The 19,949-nt window shown below is 34.5% G+C and overlaps 1 protein-coding gene across 1 annotated transcript in view; it reads right to left on the bottom strand.

The window, feature by feature from the left end:
* MDGA2 (MAM domain containing glycosylphosphatidylinositol anchor 2) overlaps nucleotides 1-19,949 on the bottom strand; it is a 915,731-nt gene that overhangs the window by 339,291 nt on the left and 556,491 nt on the right. The window contains exon 4 of the mRNA XM_040226786.1: nucleotides 12,938-13,134. Coding sequence (XP_040082720.1) covers nucleotides 12,938-13,134 — 197 coding nt within the window. The remainder of the gene's footprint in view (nucleotides 1-12,937; nucleotides 13,135-19,949) is intronic.

Here is a 19,949-nt window from a genome sequence, read left to right as displayed (position 1 = left end):
AATGCCTTACACATAATGCCTTCAGCTTCCTGTGGCCACATGCCTGGTTCCTTACTTCACTATGCCTAACCAATTTTGTCTCATTCTTCAATCCCAACACTCCTCACTTCCACAGGTAAGTCCTTCCTTACTTTCTGGAAAAAGAGGAATCTCTTTTTGGGAGGTCTGCTTATACCTTGTTATAACACAGTTTCTTTTTTCTCCTTATTTTGGTAATGGATTTATTTTCTGCCATACTCTCCCCTTACTGGTAAGTACCAAGAAGGTAGGATTATGTCTGTCTTGTTCTCAGCAGTATGTCCTAAGCACCTAGCAGAGGATTTATCATAGGTGAGATACTTTTTAAACACATTCTTTTGCAATTAAAAGTACTATGAATACTTATATTTTAGCACTCAATGTTTTGCTTATACATATTTATTTCCCCAGAATTTATTTCTGCTTGGCACCTGATATGAATTCAATAGACATTAATAAATATAGTCAATATTCTAAAATAAGCCAGGCAGTGATAACAATTCTTAAATATATAAAAGAATAAATGGTGCCATTCAGATGCATATTAAACGATAAAATCTCTTTATTTACATAGAATTGATTATATTCTGCCAGTGTTCTTTGTTTCTGTTTCCACTGGCAAATTATATTTAATCCATACTTTCTGGATATTTTTTCAACACTTCACTGAAACTTTCAATGTCACTAATAATCTCTTTTGTTAAAATTCAATAAATCTTAATAAATCTTCATTTCCTTTTTATGTGTGTATACTTCTCCACTTTCTTCTAATACTTTAGATTACCTTTGCGATTTTGACACACCTTGTGTGTAGGTAAAAAATTATAAATAAAATAATTTAGACACATTTTGGTGACATTTATTTCATTTTCTATTATACAAATTTTAGTCTACAAACTTCTACGAATACTATTTTTCTAGAGCAATCTGATGCATTATCATGTTTCAATTAGCATTTATGTTCTAGGAAGTAGATTTCAACTATAAAAGGTCTCAACTGACATCCTTTTGAAACTTATTACTACTCTTCTGTGTTTTTGATGGACTTCCCTGGCAGCTCAGACGGTAAAGCGTCCGCCTACAATGCGGGAGACCGGGTTCAATCCCTGGGTCAGGAAAATCCCCTGGAGAAGGAAACGGCAACTCACTCCAGTATTCATGCCTGGAAAATCCCATGGACCGAGGAGCCTGGTGGGCTACAATCCATGGGGTCGCAAAGAGTCGGACACGACTGAGCGACTTCTGTGTGTGTGTGTATAGATACCTAACAAATTTCTAAGCCAAAACCCACACACTTTTGGAAAAATAGCCAACAGTATTGCGATTAATGAAATCCTGCTTTTCCAATTTTTCCTTTCTTTTTAGTTGCAGTGTTTGCTAGCCATTACATTCTTGCACTTGAGTGTCTCCACATCCCATATGGATCTCTTAAAATATTCTATCTTGCTTTTCTAATTCTTTCTGACTCTTCTTTTTATTGTTATTTACCTTTACTGACTTCTATTCTTCCTGCAATACAGAGCTCCTACCCCCAAAAAAGCCACTTCATATTTTGCCAACAAACAAGTTAGACTTGTCTCTCATTTCCAGATTGAATTTGTTCTTTCTTGGATTCCCCTTGACCTCTCCATGAATGTCCTCTCCCACCATTTCTATTTATAACTCTGACCTCTGACCTCATCTACATATTTTGATAACTGCCTGACAAAGATTTTCATCAGCAAGACATAGAAGGTCATACCAAACTCAATGAGCTCCTCATTGCACTCTACTTACACTTACTGCCTCACCTCATATAAATTTTCTCTTCTGATATTCTGCTACTTTTTAATGATCACCACCACCATTTCCCCTTATTCCAGACTCAAGACTCTTGTCATAATTCACACTTCACTGTTTCTCATTACCTCACATTCAATGGCATCAAATGCCTTAGATCATTTTTTAGTTTTTCTTTTATAAATGGCCTTTACTTTGCAATCTGTAGGCATGATATTTGCTGTACTCCCTCATCAACCATGGATTTAACAAACTCAGCTTGAGTGTCTATTTTGCCTAAAGTAATGTGCTGCCTACCATTGAGAACTGCTGTTCTACTTTAATCTAATCACTCTGCATGCTCCCACCATACACGTCATCATCATGTCACTGTCACGCTGCTGCTAAGTCGCTTCAGTCGTGTCTGACTCTGTGCGACCCCAGAGACGGCAGCCAACCAGGCTCCGCCATCCCTGGGATTCTCCAGGCAAGAATAATGGAGCGGGTTGCCATTTCCTTCTCCAATGCATGAAAGTGAAAAGTGAAAGGGAAGTCGCTAGTCGTGTCCGACTCTTTGCGACCCCATGGACTGCAGCCTAACAGGCTCCTCCGTCCATGGGATTTTCCAGGCAAGAGTATTGGAGTGAGGTGCCATTGCTTTCTCAAACTGTCATGCTAGAAAACCCTAAATAGTTCTTCTCCTCTGAAAGTTTATTTCAAAAATCTTCAGTGGCTCATTTGAGACTCCATGCAGTCCAAGAAAAATTTTACTTTTTTCCCTTATTCCTCACACAAACTAATTATTTATTATGTATTCATTTCTTATTTTTATGTAATATTTATTCACACCAAGTTAGTTTCATCACTATTTTAAGATGACTTTTCATAATTTTAAATTCTGTTTGTTTTTTTTAAAGAAAACTACTCCTTGATATGAATCTTTTTACATTGCAATAAACTGAAGTGCAGTTTAAAAAAAAGTTGTATCTACTCTGTAAAGTCTATTTTTTTGTAAATATATTATATATATTATTGAAATATAGTTGACTTACAATGTTTCAAGTGCACATCAGCATCATAGGTTATTACAAGATATTGACTATAGTTCCCTGTGCTATACACACTTCGTTGCTTGTTTCATATCTATTTTTTAAAATTAGAAATCTAGCATTCTATTCATATGGAGTCAAATAAGCAAAGTATTTTCTGACCTTCTCAGAAGTAAATTCTTTCTTTGTAACTTCTATTACATTTTTATACCAAAATATCTATTTATAACTCATTATTTAGTATTTGGTTGTAAGTTATTACTCAATGTGCTAACATGTTCTTTAACTGAATCATGAGACCCCTAGGGGCAGAGTCATCTTATATCACTCAGAATACTGAATAGGGAGTCTTTTGTATCATTGCTTAATAAATATATGTTAATCGACAGGATGTACTTAAAATTGGTCTTCCCACTGATCGTATTCTACAAGAAGTAAGGTAGTCATAATATATAATTTTAATGACTCAAAAATAAAATGTACAAAAACACAAAATCTACGAAAATTAGACCACATTTCCCCCCACACACATTCTACCCTTTGCTTATGATGTTGTATTTCTTATAACATTCCCCTGACTTTCTCTCCCCTTTCTATAATACTTGCCACATTAATAATCAATTGGAAACTAATTCTTTCTATTTTTTTAATTAGATATTTTCATTTGCACTACTAGAATAAATACATGGTAACTCTCTTGCTTCTCCTTAATCTTTGTTAAAAAAGAAAAATTGTATCAGAGAAAGTAAATTCTTTCAAATTCTTTCAAATGTTATACCAAACTTCCTGTCTATGAAATTTTGAGAGATTACCAGCTTTTGACTTAAAATTAACTACAACCATAGAGGAGGTGCTCAAAAGTTCTGTCTTTATCTTCATGCTACTAAGAGAAATATGATCTCTGTGAAAAATCACATCAAGTTGTACACTTATGTTTCATAAGGTCATGCCAACCCACTCTGTTATTCTTGACTGGAGAATCCCCATGGACAAAGAGCCTGTCACGCTACAGTTCATAGGGTCACAAAGAGTCAGACACGACTGAGCGACTAAGCACAGCACTCAGCAAAACACTGCACAAATAGTAGGATGGACTTTAAAGTGACCTTATCTTATATAGTAGAAAAGGCAGTATTGATATAAATATACAATGCAAACTACAAGAAACATACATAAACCTGTAAGCAAACACAACTGGTATAACTAGATCAAAGATACTAACTCAGAAAATAGAAAGCCTGTAGGAAAAATATACTTTTATAGACTGTCGCTGAGGTAAGAGATTTTTAGTTTGAAAACTCGTCATTGAAATAATGACACACATACACTACCATGTGCAAAATAGATAGCTGGTGGGAATCTACAGTAAAGCACAAGGAGCTCAGCTCAGTGCTCTGGGACGAATTAGATGGATGGGATGGGAGGTGGGAGGGATGTCCAAAGGGGAGAAGATATATGTATACATAAAGATGGTTTACTTCAGGTTCAATTCCTGGGTTGGGAAGATCTCCAGGAGTAGGAAATGGCAACCTGCTCCAGTATTCTTGCCTGGAAAGGTCCACGGACAGAGGAACCTGGACAGCTACAGTCCATGGGATTGCATAGTCAGATATGACTGAGCACACACACAAACACAGCAGAAACTACTGCAACACTGTAAATCAATTACAGTCCAATAAAAATTAAAAAAATAAAAGAGAAAATCCAACTCATTGTTCTGAACATAATGTATTCAGTAAAAAAGTTTTGAACTACGTTGACTCTAATTTTAATAGTAAGAATGAAAAAAATATTAATATGAGGGTAAGATGAATGATAGATTTAAGAAGCTGAGTTAGGGACCATCCACAGAAGAACTGAACAGTCCACTATTAACAAGCAAAGGTAAATAGGAAACAAGCCCCAAAAGATTGATGAAAACAATCAAGTACATTCAAACCAATAGCAATGAAGCTCTGGCTGTTAAAATAAAGAGGTCATTCTTGTAGTGAATGCATTCTTGAAATATTATATATACTTAAGTTCTTGTGGTTAGAAATGCTGCTAGTGTTTATGTTATCTAAAAATAAAGACTATAAACTAGGTACTGATAGTAATAGTGAGTTTTTAAAACTTTACTTTTGAGATGATTCCTACCCTTTAAAGACCAACAGATATGGTTCAATAAATATAATGGTTTATGTATAGCATATCCTAGTTAATTCTTATGCAGATCAGAGCAGCAAAGTGAACACATGAGAACGACTGATGGAATGGAGAAAAAACTTACTGTGACTTCTAGGTCCACCGTCTCCCAAGGTTAAGCTATCATATGAATGGAGAATCATTTGGGTTGAACTAAAATGATTTATATTTTCATATGAATTTCTGTGATTTGTAAAAAGGAATTTTCAGTTAATCATTGGCTAATTGTATAATTAGTTTAATTAGCCTAATTATAACTAATTACATAATTGATGTAAATATGTTCAGTCTTGCAATTAGATGGTGTAATTACAATGCACAAGATGATGTCATGAACATCTTTATAAAAGCTCTGGAGAAATAGCAAGAATACGTGTATTTTGTAAAATTTAAGTACAAGTTTCTTTAATATTCACAAGATTACTTAAACATGTAGATTTAAACTTTTAAAACTACTTTTTAAATAAATAAAGGGAAGCCCCTTACCAAAGGTGATTATTGCCTAATGAAATAATACCCATAACCTGAAACAGTATTGCTATTTTACTTAGAAAAGGAATTTGAACTTTCTTTTAATATTTACTTTCATATATTAATAAAAAGAAAAAAATCAATTCACACTCATTTTTTAGCTCTAAAAGTTAATTAATTTATTTACTTCTAAACAGATAACAATATATGCTGTCCAGCATACTCAGTATTAAGTGAGTGCAAGTATGAAAAGCATAATTATTCCTCTTAGACTTATATGCTTATTAATTCATATCCGCCTCCGGAACACAGATCAATTTCATTCTGGAAGCATGATCTATAAAAAGGTACAGTCAAGGTTCTGTATTTCTACTGTATGGTAAAATAAATATTCAATTTAAGTTGATATAGTTATTAACTTAGTGTGAACATGCATGTGAGGCAGATATATCACATTATCTTAGAAATTCTATTTTATTAAAAACAAGACATTGTTATTGAACTGCAAAACATAATATCTTTAAAACAAATGTAATTCTCTAATATTAAAAATAAGCAGATTATGATCTGTCATTCGAATCCATCCAGAGTATATATAGTCCCAATATATCTTTCCAGCTTTGTGGTCCACTGTTGCCCCCATATACCAATCATTATTCCAGCCAACCAGAGGGATGGCCAATCTTTGAAGATATTATCATCGTTCTGTATATTATATATGCTATTGCTTTCCATCTTGAATGTTCTCTTTGATTTCTCCCTGTAATATCAAAGTTAGGAGGAGCCTTGACTAGTAACCTCTGTATCTCTGATAGAGAGGTGCCTGAACCTTGTACGAAACAGATCTCAATCATTTTTAACTGGATCTTATTTACACTATGTAGCCACAGAAGCCTTAGGGTCTATGAAAATAAATTAAAATATCACTGCAGTGCTTCAAAACAAACAAAACTAAAATGGGAAGTTTTTTTCCTAATAAAGTACACATAGCTGTTTTTGGGAAACAACAGTCTAAGAAATCATTAACACATAAGAATACATATACATACACAGTAGCCTGATAAGCAAAAAGAAAAGTATTGCTAAATACCATTCCTATCTCCTTAAGAACTGCAAAGGCATTACAGGAAGGCAAAAAACAAACAAACAAAAAAAAAACAAAACAAACAAACAAACAAAAAAAACTCTCAATATTGGGAAGCATTTTAAGGATACAAAGCAAAGTTAATTTTAAATGTAAAGCAACTATGATATATACCCCAAATAATTGATGCTTTCATTTCAATTACACAATTCTGAATAGTTACTTAGAAATGTTTGGGTTACCTTTCAACGTAGGGAAAAACAACTAGGTATGATTAACTTTGTAAATTAGAATCTACATAAAATGTTTGTTTTATCATTGTAAAAATAAAGACCACAAGCTGTATCTACTGTGTTCCTTTCTCCTCCTGGTTGATCACAGGTCACCATGCTTCCAAATTTCCAATGCAGCTAGAAGTTACTAAAGAGAATGCTGTTTGTTATCAAATAAATTCATGGGTTAATAAATATTCTTTCCTTGTAAATAATGTTCTTTACATCTTATGTGTCTGTATAATAAAAATGTGCCCTAGAGGCTGGAATGAGCCCTGGAATTCTCAATGTGTTATTTCTAATTTTTTCATACAAGATAACTTTTAGAGAAATCCTGCTTAAGGCAATGGCACCCCACTCCAGTACTCTTGCCTGGAAAATCCTATGGATGGAAGAACCCAGTAGGCTGCAGTCCATGGGGTCGCTAAGAGTCGGATACGACTGAGCGACTTCACTTTCATGCATTGGAGAAGGAAATGGCAACCCACTCCAGTGTTCTTGCCTGGAGAATCCCAGGGACGGGGAGCCTGGTGGGCTGCCATCTCTGGGGTCGCACAGAGTCGGACACGACTGAAGTGACTTGGCAGCAGCAGCAGCTTATTCTATAATTCCCTATATTTACAATTATACGAAAGTAGTAATGTTATCACATGTGTCCTCCCCTCCTGAACAAACTGTGGACTCAACCATAACTTCAGAATGGCAGCCCTGATGGTCAGATACAGAATTCTGAAAGCAACAGGTCGTATATTGTTTTCTAAAAAGCCAGCATATACAGCAAGCCTAACCAGTTATTATTTTCATACTAGCCCGCACAGATCACATATTTACAGTATCAGATAGTAGTATCAGATAGTTTAGTCAGCATCTGCATTTGTGTTTCCTGCACAAATGTAAAAATACTATGGACCACTGGAAAAACAAAAACTGGCTTCCCAGGTGGTACAGTGGTAAGAATTGGCGGGCCAGTGCAGGAGACGCAAGAGACTCAGGTTTGATGCCTGGGTCGGGAAGATCCCTCCAGTATTCTGACGGGAATAACCTCATGGAGAGAGAAGCCTTGTGGGCTACAGTCCATGAGGTCACAAAGAGTCAGACGCAAAGGAGTCACTGAGCATGCACGCACCCCTTAACCCAAGAGGTATTTGTTTTAAATAAACCCTTGAGAATTTCTTAAACAAATGATTAGTTTCCTATGCATTTATGATAAATATCCATATATACATGAAAATACTCAAAGCAGTATCTAAAAAATTTTTAAACGGTATTGAAAAATCTTACATATACCTTTGAATTTTCATAGAACAATACTACACATGATAGAGAGGTAAAACCAAAATGGAGCAGATTAGATTTTTCTTTGCTTGGTATTAATACATTGCCAATATCAATCATCCTCCACTCTATATCTTTCATATCTCAGATTGTTCTCAGATTGATCTACAGATTCAACAAAACTTCACTCAAAATCTTATCACACTTTCCGCAGAAATCAAGATGATCCTAAAACTTAAGTGGGAATACAAAGAAGTGAAAACATTTAAAACAGATTTGAAAAAATGAACATGGTTAAGGGACTTACTCTTTCTCATTTTAAGATTTGTTATAAAGCTATAGGAATTAACACAGTGTGGTATTTAAATAAAGACAGACATATAAATCAATTGGACAGAATAAATAGCTCAGAAATACTCTAATACAAAGGGGCAACTGATTTTCAATTTAAGTGCCAAGGAATTCAGTGATGAAAGAAAGACTTTTTCAATAAATGTTTCTAGAACACATGTATATCCAACTGCAAAAACTGAAGCTCAAATGTTTCCTTACACATAAATCAATGCAAAATGGAAAAAAGGACATATATTGGTAAATTTAAATGAATAATGATTTTTTCAAAGAACAAAAAAAATCTTGTTGATTTTAAAATATATGTAGAGTTAAAGTACTAGACAAAAAATAGCATAAAATATAAAAGGGTAGATATTTCTAAGTTATTCTAAAGTTCTATCATTCTTGAAGAAGTGCTAAAGTAATAAATAATTAAGCATGCATGGTGTAATTTTTTTAGGTAACCAATAAAAGCTATTAAGATAATTTTAAATTTTAGTTAGATAGATGATAAAAATGGAATAATTAAAATATCTGATCAACCCAAAAGGCAAGAAGAAAGAGAAGTAAAATAAAAGAAGAGCCTAACATGGTAAAAAAAAAAAATCAATACTAGTCATTGGATTAAATGTACTAAAAATTAAGATAGCTCCACTGGCTTAAAACAACAACAAAAATCTATATTCTGGTTATAAGCAATGTGTTGCAAAGATGAAGTTTGAAAGTAAAGAGATGAATATTTATTACTCTCCCCCACGCTCTAAAGAGGCCCACCAACCAAAGGAAAGTATATATAGTTAAATTCATGACAGACAAAACACATAAGGCAGGAAACACTGCCAGTAGTACATTTCTGAGTGATAGCTTACCAGGAAGCTATAATATCAGAAAAATAATACACTCAGATAATCCACTGCTGCTGCTGCTGCTAAGCTGCTTCAGTCGTGTCCGACTCTGTGCAACCCCATAGACGGCAGCCCACCAGGCTACTCTGTCCCAAGAATTCTCCAGGCAAGAACACTGAGCAGGTTGCCGTTTCCTTCTCCAATGCATGCATGCATGCTAAGTCGCTTCAGTCATGTCTGATCTGTGCGACGCTGTGTGGATAGGATCCATCAGGCTCCTCTGTCCACAGGATTCTCTAGGCAAGGATATTGGAATGTATTGCCATTTCCTACTCCAGATAAGCCACTAAGAAGATATAAAAATTCTAATTCTGCAAGTTCTAGCAATATATTTTCAAAATATAAAAGTATAAATTGATAAAAACAAAGATGAAAGAGACAAATCCACAGTCAAAGTCATAGACATTAACTAAATTCTCTCAACAGCTTTTAGAACAGCAGTCACAAAAAAATCAGGAAATATGTAGAATACACAAACAACAAAATTAACAAATGTGACCAAACTGAAACTCAACAATTTTAGAATCACAATTTGTGGGTGCATAAGGATCATTCAAGGAAATACATCCCAGGCAAGTCTCAACTTCTAAGGACTGAAACTTTCCCACCCAGTGAAATGAGACTAGAAATCAATTAAAAATTACAACAAGAAATCATCAACAGTTCAGAAATTAAATACACTGAAATTGATTTAATTTTAATATTCTCATTCACATTTCACTAAGCTTCCTTTAGTGGGGAAAAAGAAGTAAGAGTTACAGAGAGTGTTTCAGGATTTACTAATAATTTTAACTATTCCTTGGGCTTCCCTAGTGGCTCAGATGGTAAAGAATCCACCTGCAATGCAGGAGACCTGGGTTCGATCCCTGGGCTGGGAAGATCCCCTGAAGGAGGTCATGGCAACCCACTCTAATATTCATGGCTGGAGAATTCTATGGAGAGAGGAGCCTGGTGGGCTTTAGTCCATGGGGTCACAAAGAGTAGGACACAACCGAGTGACTAAGCACACATTCCTTAGTTAAAAATCCAGACATCTTCATGGGAATATTGGCTCAATATATTCATTGAGATTCTTCCATGTGTCAGTTGCCATGTGAGTTATTGAAAAGAGTTTATGTCCAGATATACAAATAAGATAAATTTATAATTTTAGTGCTGTAGAAAAAAATAAAAACAAAAAAACTGAGTTTTAGAGATGAGTACCTGAAAGGGAAGAGATGTTACTTCAGATAGATCTGTCAGGGAAAGCCTTTCTCAGGTGGTGAGTTCTCAGTGTTAAGAAGATCCCTGCCATGTTATCTAAAGAGCATTCTAATTGGAGGAATCAAGAACATGCAGACCCTGGGCATGTCTGTAGTGGGTGTGACTAGAACAGTGCATGAGGTATAGGAGGTTAAATAAGCAAGAACAAGGTGGAACAAGATCAAAAATGGTCTTGTAGGCCACAATACTTCGACTTGTGTGCAATATATCAGCTTGTGTGGTACGAAGAAAGACAATTAATAACGTTTGTCCATGAGAAAGCCAACAGTCCCTGTGGTCGTAAGTACTTTCCATGTGCTGCTGTTTGAGAGTTTTATCAATCTTGCCTACAAAAAATACGTTTAATATTAACAAATTAAGTACATATATAACATAAAAAATATTGAAGCATTTCTTGCTTCTACATAATTTTTAAGACAGATATAAATACATAGCCATTTTAGGAGCAGAGATAAAACAATCAAGTAACCAAAGGCAGGAAAGACATTTTAAAATGGAAGCTAAAATTATACGCTATTGGCAATTATCAGTTACAGCCAGAGAATCCAGAGTACAGAATTTTAAGAACAATTTGTTTCTTAAACATTTTTTTTAAGATAATTAATTTGGAGGGTCCAAACAGCAGAGTTCCAAGTACAGTAAAAAGCAGAAAAAGCATGTGTTATGCAGCACAGTATAATATTCACATCAAAGAAAGTATCAGTATTGAAATGTTCAAATTAAAAAGTTGCTTTTCTCATAAAGAATGGGAGAAAAATAATGAAGGAAGAGAAAATAAGTAACTTTTAAAAGGCAGAATCAACAGCTACTAGTCTGAGAGCTTCTTTAAGATACACTTTTTGAATTGCTAACACAGAAACAGCAACAAATTTAAAGGAATGAATGAAACATTTGATTGTGCTTATTTAAAACTTTAAAACAAAGTCTTAATTACTTGGAAAACATAAAAGTTTCCCCTAAATTTGGGCAAGACCCATGTGTTTATTTTTAAGTGACAAGACTCTTCTTCAAGTAAGAAGCTGCCTACGGTGCTTCAGTACCTAGTGAATATGTGTTTAGAATTGCCTTAGTATGGTAAATATCATGTGAACAGAAAATTACGCTTTCTGAATTTTAACAACATCCATATTTTAAAAGAAGTTGACAATAGAAGAAGCAAATAGATGATAGGTGATCATTTATTCAGATTTCTAAACCTTAGGGACATCAAGATACTAAATAGTGTTAACAAATTTTTAAGTTATTTTGCTAACTAAAAATAATGAATTTTAGTAAAAATTTCATAATGAACTGCAATATGTATTTAATGCTGCATTTAATAAAAATGGGATGATGGGGAATTTATAATCTCAGGATAATCTTATATTATTGGAGAGCTGGGATGTGAAATGTAAAAATCTTTAACATTCTGAAGTTAGAATATTTACAGTATTTTAAATTTAGTTATATGTTTCTCTCCTTATGGACATTTGATGCCTCAAACTTTAACAGTGTAGTCAGATTCTTGTTACCTATATAATTAAAAAAATAATAGTCACAATTATTTTGAAAATTTTTCAAGTACATTTTTTTAATTTAAAATATTTTCTTTGTTAGTTAGGTTTGTGTTCTTTTCTCAATGTCAAAAAATATCTTTATAATTACAGCATTCAAAAATTCCCACCACTTCCATGTCTCCTCAAGAAGCATTAATTCAATCAACTACACTTCAATAAAATTTTAAAAAATGCATTACAGAAGAATGTTCCATATTACATGCATGCTATATAAAATTAATTCAAATCTTCAAGTTTTTGATGACCAAGATATATTAACTTTTATGTAATTATGATTCTATTCTTAAACTAAGCCAACATCAAAAAAGAACAAAGAAAATTTGATAGATTTTTTTCCCCTTAAAACCAAAACCAAATATATTTCAAATATATTTCTTCATTTTCTTAAAATGAATTTACCATTGCAAATGTGGAAATCAGAATATTATAAGAAATATTTCTCACAAAAAAAGAAAATAAAGCAGACAGCAAATGTATAATTATGGACTTTAGCATGAAATCCAGCCAAACCTATGGACAAAGAAATATTTAAGACATATTCATTTAACTTGTTCTCAAGAAGTAACTTGATACGTGTAGCTACTACATGAAAAATAAACAAATTGTTTTTCATTATTTGAGTCCTCTGATCTTTCAACTAAATATATATTGCTTAAAAAAAAAAAAAACCTATCTTTTCAAACAGAAAAGTATTTGAAGTATTGCAATGCTGCCAGAGTTAGGAAAATATCCAGCAGTGCGGTGGAAATACTATTACATCAGTTCCTACCTGGGTAAAGAAGGGTTCATAAATCTCAACGCCTTTATCAGATCCTTGTAGTAATACCTCCTGGCCACGTCTCCAGCTGTACCGCACAGGTGGATTGGAATTGGCAACACACCGGAGGAACACTGTTCTCTCATAATAAAACTGTTCTTTAGCTTCACCTATACTTTGATGAACAGTTACTACTGGGTCATCCAAATCTAGAAAACATAAAAATAGTGTAATGAGTTATATGGCTTTAAAGTACTGAACATATAAAACTTAACCAAATATTAATTTTCTTAATTGAATGTATTACTTTTATCTAGACTCTTTTTCATTGAGTTCATTGAGCTCATTTGCAGAGAAATTTCCAGTGATAGAAGGTAATGAGAAAGAATAGTTGCTTCTTAAGATCTCTATTTGCTGAAATAGTACAAATGACTACATATTTCTAATACATTGTCAACAGCCACATAAAACAGAGTTCCAAGATAGAGGTCAGAAAAAAAGCAGGAGGTTAGCCAATGAATTATAGTCATAGAAAAAATTTCCAAGCATCTCAGTTGATTCTTAACTTTACCATACTTCCTTTTCCAATTATTCATAACATATATTTAAAAAATAAAATAATTTATGTTTATAAATTATTATAACCTTTGTAGTAAGAAAATATGACCTTGTGCCAGATTAAATTTTCCTTCATCTCAGATTTTATATTCCACATTGGCTGATTTAAAATGTACTAGCAGAAGGTACTATTAAAATGATTAATATTTCTATTACTGAATATTGGAACTAAATTTTGCTGTTTTACATACATCCTAAAGAAAGGATTCACAAGAATTAGACTTCTTGATTTCAGACTATACTACAAAGCCACAGAAATCAAGACAGTAGGGGAATTGGCATAAAAACAGAAATACAGATCAATGGAACAAGATAAAAAGCCCAAAGATAACCCCACACACCTATGGTAACCTAATCTATGACAACAAGTGGCAAGAATATACAATGGATAAAACACATTCTCTTCAATGAATTACGCTGGGAAAACAAGATAGCTATTGATAAAAGAATGAAATTAGAACACTCCTTAATATCATATACAAAAATAAACTCAAAATGGATTAAAGATCTAAATGTAAGGCTAGATCCTGTAAAACTCTTAGAGGAAAACAGAGGCAGAACACTCTTGATGTAAATTTGAGCCATCTCCTAGAAAATAAAAACAAAAGTAAACAAATGGGATGCAATTAAACTTAAAAGCTTTTGCACAGCAAAGGAAACCATCGACAAAACAAAAAGACAACCCTCAAATTAGAGAAAATATTTGCAAACAAAACAACCAACAAAGGATTAATCTCCAAAATATAAAAACGGCTCATGCAGTTCATTATCAAAAAAATAAACAACTCAGTCAAAACATGAAGGGAAGATCTACCAAAAAATAGACACTTCTCCAAAGAAGACATCTAGATGGCCAACAAACACACAAAAAGATTCTCAACATCTCTAATTATTAGAGAAATACAAATCAAAACTACAATAAGGTATCACCTCACATCAGTGAGAATGGCTATCATCAAAATATCTACAAACAATAAATTCTGGAGAGGGTGTAGAGAAAAAAGAACCCTCCTACACTTTTGGTGGGAATGTAAATTGATTACACTCACTGTGGAGAAATGTATAGAGGTTCCTCAAAAAACAAAAATAGAACTATGAAATGACCCATTCCTGGGCATATACCTAGAAAAAACCATAATTCAAAAACATATTAAATACATGCACTACAATCTTCATTGCAGATCTATTTACAATAGCCAGGACATGGAGGCAACCTAAATGTCTATCAACAGAGGAATGGATAAAGATGTGGTACATATATACAATGGAATATTACTCAGTCATTAAAAAGAATTAAACAATACCCCTCATAGCAACATGTATGTACCCAGAGAATATCATACTGTGTGAAGTAAGTCAGAAAGAAAAAAAAACAAATATCATATAATAGAACTTATATGTGTGGTTTAGAAAAATGATACAGATAAACTATTTGCAAAGCAGAAATAAAAACACAGATGGAGAGAACGAGTGCATGGACAGCAAAAGGGGAAGAGGAAGTGGGATGAATTGGGAGACTGGAATTGATACATATGCATTAGTATGTATAAAATAACTAATGAGTATAACAATAATGTAGGAAATAACTAATGAGTACCTACTGTAGCGCACAGGGAACTCTATTTGATGCTCTGTGAGAAGGGAATCTAAAAACGAGGGGATATATGCGTGATTTACTTTGTTATACAGCAGAAACTAACACAATATTGTAAAGGAACTATACTCCAATAAAAATTAATTTAAAAAAGGGGTATCCATGACGTGTGTGCTTAGTCACTTCAGTTGTGTCTGACTCTCTGTGACCCTACGGACCATGGCCTGCCAGGCTCCTCCGTCCATGGGATTCTCCAGGCAGGAATACTGGAGTGGGTTGCCATTTCCTTCTCCAGTATCCATGACAAGGTTTAACCTATATTTTCTGGAAACAATTTATGAATATCTTGCGCTTTGTGGTTCACACAGGCTTTATCTCAACTGTGATAAACTCTATCATTATAATGGGAAAACATCCAAAGACAACAGGTAAATGAATGAAAGATGAAGGTTGTTGAGTTCCATAAAATTTCATTTACAAATGCACGTGCCACAGCCGATTTGGCTCATGGGCCATAGTCTGCACGGATTACCAACCTCTGATACAGCATATCCCAGGTTCTTAGGAGAAAAAGAAATCAAGGAATGTATTAGCTTTAAAACAATTGTATTGCTTGTTTGAAACTTTCTAAGAGCATAAATCATAAAAGTTCTTATTATAAAGAAAACAAATCTGTAACTTTGTATGGTGACAGACAGTAACTAGAATTATTGTGGCAATCATTTTACAATGTATGCAAATTGGAATTATTATATTGTATACTTGCAAATAATATAATGCTATATGTCAATTATACTTCAACTAAAATAAACACACACACAAGTTTATAATTATGTGTTAAAATAATAAAAAGGCAACTAAAATGGAAAACTAAGTGCTTCCTTAAGGAGTTAAAGAACAAAATTCCAAATTTACCCAGTTTTTAAAAAGCTTTTTTCCAATATGAATTGCTTAACAGCCCTATTTAGATATCTAGTTTTGCAATATTCTTATTTTTTTTCCAACATTAGAATCTTTTTCACAGCTACCTCAATGGCCTCTAATTTTGGTAGTGAAAGTTTAGAGAACAATTGCTGTTTTTTTGGAAAAGCTGTAGGAACTTTCAGTTTATATTCATTCTATTAGCTGTACAGGAATATATGCCTGGTTTTAATAAGCTGGAGTATTCAGGGATCACAGCATCATTACCATGAAATGTTTAAAGGTCTTTAAATTCCATCAAATGGTCTCTTGTTTGATGATTAGGCCTTTTACATATAAATCAAACCCTACAGGAGACTGATGAACTGGATTCCATCTTAGTGGCTTGAAAAAAAAGTACTGTGAGTCCATTGTAAGCAACTTATTTTCTCTTGTTCAAAACATAATTTCTATTAGTTACAGTTTCTTTCTAGAGATATGAACTGTGTTATATTGTTAAAAAAATCTGAAGCTGGAAAGTTCTGGAACAAAACAGATTTGAATGAGAAACAGGGTAACGATGATAACGCTCTTTGGGTTCTAAATAGTTAATAGTATTGTAGTTTTCAACTTCCATTCACTGATGCATCCCTAGCTCTTTTCACATTAGGTAGTGGTGTCCATAATTGCAGTCAGAATAGACCAAAGCTGAACAATCGTTTAAACATGCTCTTCCCTGACTTGGTTGAGTTTCAGGTGAGAATCCAATCCTATGACAATGGTTTACAGAACATTGTATTGGCAGAATTACCTGTTAGATTCACCCATGTTTAGGAATTTCTATTTCAGAAAACTCCAGGATGATTTTTTTTATACTTAAAAACAAATACGCAGGGTTACCTTCCTGTACAGTATAAGACATTTCTGTCTGTTATTTTTATTACTATTTTAAAAATCTAAAAAAGATGTAATAGTGAAAGTAGTAAACAAATAAAACCAAATAAGCCAAAAAACAAGATTTCTGTTAGACAAGTCAAATAATGGCATGGCCAAAAAAATATTTTAAGTAAGATTATACCTTTATGTACATATACATATATACATATATGATAGTTTAAGTGATATAGAAATATATATCCTTTAAAAATATGTTTAATATATATTCTTTATATTACTGAATATAGACTGAATTTGTGTATTTGCTTTAGGTCAGGTTTCTTGGAAGAGAAACCCTAAGACAGAGATATGTGTCCAGAAAATGGAAATTGTCTTCAACACTCGTGGGAGAGTGAAGGAAGTAGACTGGTTAAGAAGGAACAGTGAACAATACAGCAGTTGCATCTAAGTTTCACAGTAGCTCTAGAGGAGATATGGAGCCCTGAGGTCCTCCCAAACTGGAGGGGCTGTACTACCTTAAGACAAGGAAGCTAAACCTTTATATTTCAACCTTTTCCTCATCAACCAGTCCTGGCAAGTGTCCTGTTCGCCTCAGCTTTGGAAGGGGCAGTTCTGTCTGGCTTGGGATAATTCCTAGAGAAGGAGTTAGCTGACAGTCATCAATGTTAAAAGTTTTAGTGGCTGTCGGAATAAGTGCTTCAGCCCTGAGGAAAGGATCTGGGGGTGCACTTCAGCATCCATTCAGATCTACCTGCCAGATACAAAAAGTCACTGTATCTGAGAAATGTTATTCCAGGATTCTTGATAGTCACCTTTCCTGGTGAATCTTTTTAAAAGAAACCATAGTAGGATGATAGTCATCATCTCCTTCTACTATTGCCATTCTATATTGCTCTCATCCTGGGCTGGTACACCTTCTGATATAAGTAGTTTATCTAGTGAGACTACCAGACCTTTGTCACTGGGGATGTTGAGCCCCTGGTAAGCATGCTCTTCTCAAGCCATTAATGAAGCGTTTGTCTGTTGACCACCAAAACTGGATGACAGAATAGCAATGAATGGCTCAGTGGATCAACTGGGTAAGAAATATATTCTTCCTGCCTTCTTGTATAACAACAATCTTATCTTCAAGCTGACCATATGGGCCAGTTACTCCTTCCAGGATGGTGATTCCTCACATCTGCTATTTCTTGACACAGGAAGCCTAAAGTAACAGCAGCCAACTCTTGAAGATTAATGGGACTCTTGCAGTGTCATTTAAGAAAAGCATTTTCCCTTTCTGAGAACAAGAACATCTAAACTGGCAGAAACCAGCATTGTGGGGAGGGAAACATATATTCCCCAAGAGGGTCACGGAATGTGATGGTAGTAGGTAGGGTCTCTACTTAATTCTGGAACCTATGTATTCCACCAACACCCCCTACCCCCCAAAAAAGAAAGAAAGAAATGGAAATAAAAGCATCATATAGTGATGGTCATTGATTTAGGATGTATACTGCATCTTGGAAGATGGCACCCATTCCTTACTGGATATTATCTCTCCAAGACTTAGATGCCTCCTCCAAAGACTATTCTATTACTCTAGTAAGTTAATTTTTAAGGTGGTATTGAATATGATATGACTAGAGATTCCCCCAGCAATGTTCCCACTGCTACATCTTAACGGCTATAAAATTTGCTTCTGGTCCCATGGGTGTTTAGGTAGAATCATATATTAAGAATTAAACACTCTAAAAGGCTTTCGATAGGACTGACGATGGCTAAGGTCAGCAGAAAAGTTCATACTCAGAGTATGCATCAAATTCAATCAAAATGATACACTGTTATGTTCAGGGTTTAAAAAAAAAAAACCATTCTAATATAATCTACTGGTTGGCATTCTTGATGGATAATGCTTTATCATGAAGAAGTGGTGTCTATTGTCAGATTAGATTTTCAGTAGTGACATTAGAGGAGAAGGCGATGGCAGCCCACTCCAGTGCTCTTGCCTGGGAAATCCCATGGATGGAGGAGCCTGGTGGGCTGCAGTCCATGGGGTCGTGTCCGAAGAGTCGGACACGACTGATGTGACTTAACAGCAGCAGCAGTGACATTAGACAGGCCAAGCTTCATGAATGGTTATTGAAATTTAAAACTTATGCATAGCCTCTCTCTCCCTATCATTATAGCTATTCTTTTCATGAGTCTGTTGTCCCAACTATGGGCAGCCAATGACAGAAACTGGTTGGTATCAACTGTCTGCATTACTGTGTCAACTTCATTATTTTGTGCTTCTTCTATGGTAGATAATTTTTGGTGCTCATTAACATGCAATACGAATGTTCAATACTTTATGGCACACCCACAGGTCCATCCAAATGCTTGAACGTATCTCCCCTGTTCACTCAAAATGACTGACCAGGCACACCGCCCAAGTCAAAGTTCTATCCATTGAGATAATTTTCTGTTATTACCTGCCTATCTAGGACATCACATAGTGGGGTTCTCCTGAAATAACAAATCCAATTTCCAGCCTGCATACATGTATTGAGCTGACTTACATGAAATAAGCTTAGCCTTTTTGCCCTGCTATTATCTCAAAACAGACCCTCTATATGGTGGTTATGATTTTAGAGAGAGAAACTGGCAAAACACTGATAGCTGTCATGGGGGTCTGGGCACTTGCTTGTACAGCGCTCCTGGGCACTCTGGCCCTGGTCATGCCTCATCTTAGATGTACCACGTCCATATGATGATGGACTACTGACAGCTTGCCCTCTTTTATGACTGAGCACTTGGTAGATATGACAGAACCCAGTGCATGACTGGCACTGGTCGGAAATTACCATGTTCAACAACTGAACAAGTCTTGACTTTATTATATCACCATATTCAGCCTCCTGATTATCCATCTGTTTGAACTGTGAATATGGGGCAATACCCTTATTGACTATCCACTTATTTTGCTCCAAGGGGTGCTATGTTCTCTCGACCGTCTCTAGAACTCTCTGTGGGCTCCCCACATGTGCTAGTGGT

The sequence above is a fragment of the Oryx dammah genome, unplaced genomic scaffold, assembly GCF_014754425.2.
Source record: "Oryx dammah isolate SB20612 unplaced genomic scaffold, SCBI_Odam_1.1 HiC_scaffold_26, whole genome shotgun sequence".
NCBI lineage: Eukaryota > Metazoa > Chordata > Mammalia > Artiodactyla > Bovidae > Oryx > Oryx dammah.
This window is presented reverse-complemented; position numbering and strand designations above follow the sequence as displayed.